Raw genomic sequence first — 11464 nt, 5'->3', positions numbered from 1 at the left:
TTCGAGTTTTTAACAAATCGCTTCGAAGTGCACTGGCTCTTATCTAGATGTACACTGCCAAAAAAAAAAGAGGGACAGTTCTATAACTCCTGTTCTACTGGGCCGATGGACAAAATTCAAATTGCGTTTTTCATGCCCCGAAATTGTGACTTAGGATATATATTAGATTTATATATAGCATTGTTCTAACATAGGTATTTTGACACAAAATCGGACTTTTTCTGAAATAACATACCACTTGTTTTCCACATTTCGATAATACATCTCAAATTATACCTAGATATAATTTTGTAAAATTTGGTGCGAAATTTACGGAGAAATTAAAAAATTTATCTTGGCGAAATTTTTTCTGTTTGCGCCAAGAATTCACTTGGCTAACTTCTTACTATGTTGGCAACCCATTTTCCTTTCCCTTGAAAAGAAATGATAAATAAATAAAGGCGGTAGATAAAATATCCCATGATCACCGCGTAATGTTTCTAACCACTTTGCTTAACCTTGTAGAAACCCTGTTGAACTATGTAGCGACTTATCGCCGAGTTCAAGTGTGTAAAGGAAAAATCCAAATAACTCACTACTTATTATTTCAAACTAAGTACTCAGATGGTCCCTTTCCCAGACTTACAGGAAAGCCTCTACTTGGGCTTTAACTCAAGATAAGAATACAAGAAACTAATCGAATGCTAAATTAAACTGAGCCGAAGCTGTACAAAATTATCTAACGTAATTGACCCAAAATTAATTAGCAAGTACATTCAATACGGCCGAGCGTAGTTAACTTAACAAGGTAACCTGACGGCAAAAACGCACCACTAAGGACTCCTAAGCTCTTCTGCTGAAGTAAGGGAAACCTTCCTTTAAATACTCTTCAATTTGCTGTTGAAGAGTATTTATTTATCTCTACCTCTTTGCTATCTACCCTATTAACATGTAAGGCAATACTAAAAACCTTTTGTGGCAGGGAATAGTCGGTGGGAAACTAGAATAGACAGTAAGGCATGTTAAAAAATTTAAATAACTGTTAGAAATTAAAATAAGATCTGCAACTGTTATTGTAGCACTCAGGATATTAGCATTAGTCAGCTCAGGATACTACAGTAATATCAGCTCAGTCACCTCATCAATGTAAGTTATTCTAGTACTTCCAATCTTTAACTAATGAAAGAACAAAGTAAATGCTAATGATGAAATAATCCATCAAAAAAAGGAAAAATTGCCTTATTTTTCGTAAGTCTTTTTTTTTTTTTTTTTTTTTTTTTTTTTTTATTGATAACAAAAAGAAATTGTCCACTAAAAAATTGGTGGAGGAAGATGAAATTGTTTTAATGCTGAAAGTTTGTGTGAGGGTTCTTACTGTTACAGGTAGAATCTGAAACAATCCTTGGAGAGATGTCGTAGTAAACATAAATCATATATATTACATTCGCAACTTCACGTAGGAATTTTTAAAATAATTTCTAGGATGTACGGATAATTTTTTCTTTTTTATGTTGCTCAGAAAATCTTGTTGACAGCAATGAGCAACGATATGCAAAAGTAAACAAAAATGAATAATAATAATTAATTAAAATTAAAAAAATTTAAGAACTAAGTGTTAAAACGTAAATTAAACGAAAAGTAAACAGATAAATAATAAACTAATGCATTATAAAGGTCAAATGAAACGATACTACTTGATTCTCGCGGTAACCGTATTAAACCGCCAAATTATGCAACTCACACGAAATGATAATAGTCTTTTATCAGTTTAAATATTTATGGAAAAAAACAGTGATTTCACTTTTGACTTCTAATCACCAAATTTGAGGAACAGCATATTATTGTAGTCATTGTTTTTAATTTAAACACTATAAAAAATTTTTGACAATTTTTACTTACCGAGGAGGGGGGTAGATGCCGCATCGTTTTTCCAGAAAAAGATATATTACTTTTCAATAGGTTATGCGTAAATGTCCACGAAATGAAATTCTCTGTAAACTGTACAACGTCAAAAGCTGTAAACAAAAAAAAAAAAAAAAAAAAGAGGATTTACATCCCACAACTGGTTCCAGAATACCATTCTTAACAGCCCTGCGTTTCGTTTACTGTTGGGCAGGGCAACTAACGTCGTTTAAATGGTACGATAAACAGCTCAACATCTGTCAGAATATCATGATTGACTGCAACAATTTTATAAGAGAGGTTTCTTCGCTAGATTTATTTCGAAAACCTCAAAGATGAATATGTGGGCCTTAAAACATAAAGCAGAAATTAACGAGAGTTTCTTCTCGCGAGTTGATTTCTTCCACCAGTGGATATACGGCGAGTTATACCGTGAAAGTGGTGAGCGCTTTTTGTTCAGGGTCCAAATTGCGAAACATGCACCCTGATATCAACGATTGTAGACTGTGTAACGGAAAGATTGGCAATACATTCAAATTGTAAACCTTGAAGAGGCTGGTTACAGCCATTTAACTGTGAATCACAAATTTAATTTTGCTGATCCAACAACGGGTGGAAAGATTGTTGGGATCGGTTAAACGGCGAAACAAAAAAGGGGATATTGTCCTGTTATCTGGACCGGAGTATCGCCAAATGTTCTGATAAACTCGCCTTATATGGAATCGCCAATGTTTACTTTTAAAATTGTTACAATATTTACATTTTAAAAAAGTAAAAGAATGTATTCCAAAATTCGCAACGAGAATACAAATTCTAAAGATTGTGGCCGTCACTTTTGATTTTATTGTTCTTGTATTTACCATGGATTTGAAAATTACATCTTCGATGCAATTTCTTCAGGGACGATGAATCGTTCTCCTTGGAAGAGAGTGCACGAAAAACCATAAAATTAATTTGTAATTCAATTCGAAAGAAGCACCAGAATGAAGAGATGAAGATCCGGATTTGAACATTTCTGCGTTAACCATAAGTATAGTTTTATCGATCCCGATAACATTTATCATACTCATACTTTTGAAGAGTTATGGGACAATGCAAAACAGACTTCGACGTGGCACTGAAAGTAACCAATTAGATTCCTTTTTGAGTAAATGTGGCGGCAGCAGCGTTCTAAAACGTATATCTTTTCAGACATTTTAAATAATACCTGCAGTTTCATGCCTCTACATTAATCTTAATTCATTAAATTTTCTAACTGATTTTTTTTATTTTAATTTTTTTGGCAAGTTGCTTAAATTTACATTAAAAATTTCTAATTGTACGATATATGTTAACTAATTTTTCCCTTAAATTTTTCTTTTACTAAACCGTTTTTAGATATTTTGGCAATTATTTTTATGCTCCAAATTTTTCGACAGATCCTCAGCTTTTGGCGATATCTGAATCCAGTCCCGATAACAGAAGAGTACCGAAAGGGGTACGGGTTAACATCTTCTAAAGTCGTCTCTTTCAGAGAACATGTGGCGGAAATCCTCTGGAAAAATAAGCTTTTAGTGCCATACTAAAACCAGTCGCGGAGATACAGGTTTGGTTTGGTTTATTAGATTACGGCATAGCACTCGAGGGTTATCTGCCTTAAGGGAGGGATGCCTTCGTGGAGAACTTTTTAAGGGAAACTGGCTCGTATGCACGTTACACATGGGGAAAACCACGAAAACGCCCATGCAGCCAGGCCATTCGCGGGATTCGAACCTCGGACCGAACTGCCAGTGTTCAACGACTTTTACCGCTCGGCCGCTGGTGGGCCCGCTGAGATACAGCAGCCACAACTATATGCGAGTAGTTTAAACTTGGCGATAATCTTGGCATCCTTTTGATATCGGGGGACATGAAAATTGAGTAGGAAAAATAAAATTAATGTACATAGTATAAAATTCTGTACATTAATAGAAATGAAAGGTGAGAAAATTATCGATCACAAGACTTAGTACTGAGAATAAAGACAAAGTAAACATTTTGTTGAACAATATTCTTTGGAATCAGGTAAAATTTATTTTTATTCCCAATTCATTTAAAGCCTCTTTTGCAAAATGGGTACAACCCATAAATATTTCTCTTCTTGGTGAGACTGTGTGGCTACGTGAGAGATTTCTTCCCCAGTCTTCCCCCCGCCCAATCTTTTCAAGTCAGTGAGGTATGCATTTATTAGCTTGTATCAATATTAGCTTTACTAAATGCTAAAAGACATGTTACAAAAATAAAGGAATTTTCTGCTTGATTAAAATTTATTCATATAACAAAGTATCAAAATTCATCAGACTCAATGTTGGAATTGCGATTTTACCTCAAAAAGTGTGAAAACTCTGCTCCAGCTGAATTCAAGTGCTTATCATAAGACTTATCATAAGTACCCACTAAAAGCAATAATGGGAAACAAACAGTTTGTAAGACTTGAAGATCTTGAAGGCTAATTTCCAATATGTTTCTAATAATCCAATATGTTTCTAATAATCCAATATGTTTTAAATTCCCCCGAAGAGCTAAAATTTACTAAACATTTGCAAGACGCAGTAAAAATATTGATAGAGAAATGAAATTAAAACAACTCTTCTCGACATACTAGAAAGTAAAAGCAAATTGAGCAGACGATACTTTGAAGTGGATACAATTTATCGAAATTTAAAAAAATCTCATGTTGTGCTTCCTATTATTTTAACGTTTCTATTATTTTAAATAAACAGTTATTTTATTATTTAAATTTGTCTATCACATCCCTAGCAGAATGAAAATTAATTCGAGAGTATGTAACGTGAGATTTTTCAGATTGTAAGACAGAACGTGTTTCTGCCTCTCGGGGCCACGTTGTTAGGTCAGCTAACTTAGTTAAGATATCATTCTTGGGCTTGCATTATAGTTGCTGATATTTAAACTGTTATGCCGGTAAGACGTTTTGATCCAAATTCGAGTTCAATCATTTGTGTAGCCGTTGGCTTCTAGATGTAGTTCAAATTTGAATTGACCGTTATGTTACGTTACATCGCCACAAGTAGTTGGCTGATTTGTAAGCACGAGTCATGCATTTATGATCCAGTTCTGATTCAATAGCAAGGTTTGTTAAACCTTAGTAAGATTTTGTAGTTATGTACAGATTAAGCTGTAATTCGCTGGACTTCGTTTATTCTACCAAAACAAGTCAAATTTTATATGCTAATTGTACCGGATCAAAAACCGATCACTCGGTGAAAACGAATTATTTTTCTGTGTTTCTTTTATTATCGTTGCTGTGTTTCCTGTAAATATCTTACGTACGTGACGTCACGTTCACAGAGTCTATTGTTTATGATCAGAAGTATTCATGGTAAAGGGAAAAAAGCAACTTCAATTGGCTTGCTTTAAAGCCTGGGGCACCAGAGGGAGAAGACTGACTTAGGCTAAGTGCCTAGCTGTTTTAGCTAGGCATAATGGAATGGCCTTCACGCCTAGGTTGGCACTACCAACAGAATTCTCGAAGTACTTCGCCCATTCTGCCCAGGCACACGCTTGCACTATTTTGAGGTAACAGTCAGGATTTGGAGGAATCCTTGGGGGGGGGGGTAGTAGTAGTAGTAGTAACGGAGGACGTGGGCACCATCCCTTTACCATTACGGTTAATCGGTTCTGCCCACGTCCTCTCTTATCTAGTATTTATTAATAAATCAAAGGTTTATACATTGCCATATAGTGTGCCATATAGTGCCATAGAAAAAAAAAATAAAAATAAAAATCTTAAAGTAGTACTTTATAGTCCTTCATGAATGGAACCTTCCTTGGGGGTGGAAAACTTGGAACTGCGGTATTTTGGAAGAAGCCCGGGAGGGTCATTTCAGCCATCGCCTGAAAATATCAGAGCTTCATGAGTGGCCATATTAGAGCACTCACATTTCAACAGGGAGAGATGATCTTCCCTGAGTGTCATTGGTGTAAGACTGACATGGTCACCCCGGCCCATATTTTAGCAGATATGCTTAGCTATTATAAGATACGATGTGTAAGCAGATGACGCCAACAGCTAAGTCTCGTTTTTTTAAGAGTGTTTGGTGATATATGCTACTTGGGTTGCTGCAAATGTTCACAATGCTCTAATGACTTCAAAGAATTTTTGATGCAGGAAATGTAAGACTTAATTTTGTACATGTAAGGCTTTGAAGAACTGCTGATGATTAAAGTAACGTACACTATAGTAACCAGATACGTCTCAAAAGCACTGGAGCCAAAATCTTTTAAATATTTTAAAGATTCGGTGAAAATATTGGTTAAAAAAAAGCAAAATAAATATCTTTTTGATTTTAGTAGGTAGTTCGGTCCGAGGTTCGAATCCCACGAAAGGGCTGGCTGCATGGGTGTTTTCGTGTTTTCCCATGTGTAACGTGTATACGAGACAGTTTTCCTTAGGAAGTCCTCCACGAAGGCATCCCTCGGGCGGATAGCCCTCGAGGCTTTGCGGTAATTAAATAACCTAACCTAACCGGATAAATATAAAGCCAAAAAAAGTACTAGTGGTGGCCCTGATTCGGTAATTTTGATTTTACATTATGCTTTCTGACATGAAATTTTGAAAAGCTGTTCAAAAACGTGGTAGTAAGAGTACCCTTTTAAAATATCTAAATGAAATACATAACAACTGGTATTATCCTCTGAATAAATTATGTTTAATTTTAAGGAAATTCATGCTTTTTTTTCATATAATAAATAAACTGCCATCAGTATGATATCAGAACATATCTTAAAATAATATATTGTTGCGTGCGTACGGATTCGTTACTAAATGAATGCACAAGTCCGATGAAAAATGAACAAAAATTTATTATTATCACAACAAAAATGCTTAAATTTTCTCAAATTATCACGCAGTATTACAATATCTCACAGTAGTTTTCTTTTAACTACTCAAATGTCCAATAGAACGTAATTCAAAACAGCTAAAGAACGCTAATCCGCGAATTCGCTACAATCAACAACAGTAGTTTTCTAAACAACAACAAACTAAGCAACTACTACCAACTGAGATGTTTTCCTCCTTTTATAAGATTTTAAAATCACGCGCTAGAATTTTCCAGCACTTTCTCGAAATCAAAAAGAGATATTTATTTATTTAACGCACGCGCTCTTGTATTTTTAATTTTTCCGGCTTAGCTTTCTTTTAATATTCGTCACGCGCTGCACTGCGCGAGAAATAAAACCATTTAATTTATAATTGAACTAACATTTGCTTTTTAAATACCAAATTCGTAACAATATTTTAAATCTCTAAGTAAATGAATGATTGTCCTCTATTTTAATTAATCTCAATGAATATGCTAAGCCTGCTTCTAATGCAACAGTTGAATATTTAACGGTATTGTTATGTTATCAAGACCGGAGTCGTCGCTAAATGTTTTGCTAAACTCGCCAAGAAGAAGTCGCCAATGTTTCATCATATGAAGTCGCGAATGTTTACTTCTAAAGTCGTTAAAATATTAACTTTTTTAAGAAAAAGTAAGCCTTTTCAAAATTGGCAACAAAAATGGAAATTCCGAAGATGTAATGCGCCCTTGTGTTTAATTTTTATTATATTTACCATGGATTTGAAAATTTGGACTTGCTTAGTCATGAAATATCTTCCACACTATTTCCTCAGGAAAGAGGAATTACTCAGTGCACGAAAAATCGTAAAAGGAAATTTTAGTCCAAAGAGGCTTTGTCCCTGAAGGAATATTGTTTTCGTTTTGCGATTTTGCGTTGGTTCACTATAAAAATATCCGTTTCACTTTTCGAACTGTTGCCACCAAATGTTAGAGTCCTGCATTATATTTGAAGAAATTGAATAATGAAAAATCTGTATAAATGTAGGTATATTTCTCCCATTGTACAACAGTACCTAGAGCCATCGAATTTTGAATCCTCCTAAGAATATGGACAAATGGAAGACCAAATTTGAAATTTGAAATTTGTTTTATTATCGATTTCATATTTGTAAAACTTTAACGAATTTTTGGGTAATAAACTCAACGATTTCAAAGCGTGCAATGATAACACTTTACGGAGGAAAAAAAAAAACCTTTTTATCTCCAGCGCGCGGAACTGTGTATCGGAAATTCTAAAGATAGGCTCATTTTTAAATTATTTTGTGGCATTGCTATTGAACTGAATTTCATGGTTTAAATGCAAAGAACATGATATTTAATAAATAAAGGTAAGACACAAAACGTTAAAAACGCCGTTTTGGACGTAATTTAAAATCTGAAACTTTTAAGATTTTTTAATTATTTCTGGTTTTTTTTGGCAAAGTGTTTAATTTACATTGAAAAATCCTAATTATATGAATATATGTCGTTATTTTTTTTTTCTTATATTTTTTTTTTCAACTTAACCGTGTCGTTTTTCATTTATCGTAATTTAAATATTTTGCGGGTTATTTTTATGCTTCGAATTTTTCGCCAGTCAGCTTTGGGACTGAAAATCCTCCGCCCAATCGTCACCTTTGGGAGATATCTGATTCCGGTCCCGATAACAGAACAGTACTCGCTTTAACTGCTATTCTGAGACCCAATTCGCATCTACGTACAACCGCATAGGTTATACGTAGATGGTACCGTATAAGTTGTACTTCTAATAATACATACAATTATTCGAAGTGCAGTTCGCCTTCTCGTTAGCAGTATGGAATTTGATTGAGTCAAAACTACAGTACTGAAACTGATTAGTTGAGTGCTACGTTCCACTACTAGCCACTGCTTTACTTAACACGTTGAACGCCACAAGTATTTCTTAGGCAATCCCGTTCAGGCCACGCGCCCCGCTTAAAAGCGCTGATATTGTAGTGCCAGTGATTCTCAAGGCCCGTTCACACGAGTACGCTCGCGACGTAGTTAACGCAACTTTTTTGACGCAGGCGTAAATTCGCGTGACGCAGAAGACGTAAAACTGAGTTCGCTCCTGTTCAGCTTTCTCGCGCGCTTATAGCCAATAGCCGACCGAGTTCTTATCACGTGTCATAATCAGAAAACATTCTTGCTTACCCGTTTCAATATAGCGTCAGAAACAACAGAGATGAGTTTTTGCTTAGAAATATCATAAGTGTATACAGCAATAAAATAATCAGCATTGTTCACGCCATCTTCAGATTTCTCAAACCGTATTGTAGGGCCAGTGATTCTTATCGCAGCAGAAAATAGTTTACGTTCGGGACGGGATTCCTATAGGCATTGATTAAACCAATTAACCAAATGGTAAAGGTGTGGTGCCCGTCTTCCCCGTTCCTAAATCCTAAATGCTATAGGCTTTCATTCAACACGTTAAGCGCCAAATCTGTTTTGTAAATAGTCACACTCTATACAGAGATATTACGGTTAGGTTAGGTTATTTAATTACGGCAAAGCCTCGAAGGCTATCTGCCTAAGGGGAGGGATGCCTTCGTGGAGGACTTTCTAAGGGAAACTGGCTTGTATACACGTTACACATAGGGAAAACCACGAAAACACCCATGCAGCCAGCCCGTTCGCGGGATTCGAACCTCGGACCGAACTACCAGTGTTCAGCGACTTTACCGCTCGGCCGCTGGTGGGCACAAAGATATTACGATGCAGAAAATTAGCATTACTGAATTCCGGAAAGAATTAGCGCTATCCCTTACAAGTTGTGAGAAAGAAAACATTCCATCGAACAGAAATGCAAGAATATCTAAAAAACGACAACATAAACTCCAAAGAAAACCGGGAAAAGCCTCTGAAGTACAGAAATATTGTAAATTATGTTATGATAATGCAACAGAAGCTGGTAGAGTAATGGGCAGATAAAAATACTAAGAGAGCTGTCACATTTTGTAATAGCTGTAATGGAGAACTGTTTTTATGCTTACCGTGTTTCAATGAAATCCATTAGTCCTGTAATGAATCAAAATTAAGTAAATTTTAAATAAATTTTCTTTATTTCCATAAAATATAGTAAATTTTATACATATATATCATGTTACACGCTGACAGCCAGCGGCGGTGGACGCGACCTAAACGGAAAGTCTAGTGTCAGCCACAGATGCCTGACGTGGCGCTCAACGTGTTAATCAGTCATAGATACTACAGCCTCAGTTAGAGACTGCATTCAAATAAGCATCTTACCTCCAGTCAACATATCTGAATCATTATAACAGTGAATTTGAGTCTGAAGTCAGAAATTTCATAAATTGTAATCTCTTCCGCAGGTGGTATCTGTAAAAGCAACGAAAATGAAAACGAGCCCTCGAGGAATGTGGTAATTTTAAATACCTTTAACTCCGAAGGCAGAAGACCACTGTTTGCCACCACTTGGGCTACCACCATGGCTCTCGGACAAAGTATGGGTAGCATTGAACGGGAATGCGAAGTACCCCTTTCCTATCCTCCGGAGGACGACTGGACACTTTTCTTTTCAGATTGTCGCAGGCACAACATGGCAAATGCACTCGCATCTCAAGGTAACAGCTGAAATTTTACAAAATAAGAGTTTTACAAAGTAAATAAGAGTAAAAATGCATAAAGATAAATACAAGAGACTCATACGAGAAAATTTACTGTTTAAATATTCATCTGTTACCGTGAAAGACCGAAATGGGAGAATGTCGACTTTCACCGGAGAATGTCAATATTCACCAAATACGCCGGTGAAAGATCGAATATTGCATTACATTCTTGTACATTCGGACCCTCACCGGTGCGTATCCACCGAAGCAGATCGTTTCGACGCCGACGGTTTGACACCAACGTTTCGACGCAGGGGCAGTTCGACGCCATATTTTTTTCGTATTTTTATTTATTTTTAGAATAAATATGACTGTTTTTTATTTATTGAATTAGCGAGTGTTTGCATGCATATCTGAAATAAATATATGTGCGTATATGTGTGAAAGTGTTCTAGATTTTTGTTTGTGTTCCAGATTAGTGAGAAGTGCCCTCGCCAAGGTCAAGTCCCCGAGACATGAGGGAGGGGTTTTTTTTATTTATTTATGTCACAAAACAGCATCAAAAAGGCAAAATACACAAATGGTAAATAAACATATGGTTACAAAGTAGTTATATTATATTGCAGACAAATATAATTACAGATACTAAATAAGATAACACATAAATAAGATTAGAGATAAATAAGATTACATCACAGAACTGTTTTTATACTAATCCATTGCAAAATTATGCGCGACACTTTTCAGGTATTCCATTATTTCTCGATTTTCAAAATCTTCAACTATTACTTTAATTCTCATATCAGCTCTCAGATACGTATTCCGTTTGTGCGGCTGTTCATCTCCACGTTCAAATTGTTCATAACATTGATCAATTGATTTTTGAACACGCCTGATACCATCTATGAATTCCCATAATGTGGGGTGTGAAACACCAAATGATGATGACACCAAATTTATTTGAATGATGATGCAAAATAAAATAAATAAAAATACGAAAAAAATAAATAAAAATACGAAAAGTATCGCGTCAAGCAAAAGCAAAAAAGGTATGGGGCCGAACTGACCCCACGTCGAAACGATCTCGTGTCGAATCGACCACGCGTCGAAACGTTGCCGTCGAACTGACCT

General features: G+C 35.6%; 1 protein-coding gene across 1 annotated transcript in view; it reads left to right on the top strand.

The window, feature by feature from the left end:
* Positions 1-11464, top strand: part of LOC118186283 (disintegrin and metalloproteinase domain-containing protein 10 homolog) — a 77217-nt gene that overhangs the window by 19722 nt on the left and 46031 nt on the right. The window contains exon 3 of the mRNA XM_085827454.1: positions 10097-10348. Coding sequence (XP_085683580.1) covers positions 10097-10348 — 252 coding nt within the window. The remainder of the gene's footprint in view (positions 1-10096; positions 10349-11464) is intronic.

This window comes from Stegodyphus dumicola, chromosome 12 (assembly GCF_044657685.1).
Source record: "Stegodyphus dumicola isolate Sdum_Otavi_A_Nest chromosome 12, ASM4465768v1".
In the NCBI taxonomy this organism is placed as follows: domain Eukaryota; kingdom Metazoa; phylum Arthropoda; class Arachnida; order Araneae; family Eresidae; genus Stegodyphus; species Stegodyphus dumicola.
Note: the sequence above shows the minus strand (reverse complement) of the source record. Positions and strands in the feature narration are given on the sequence as shown.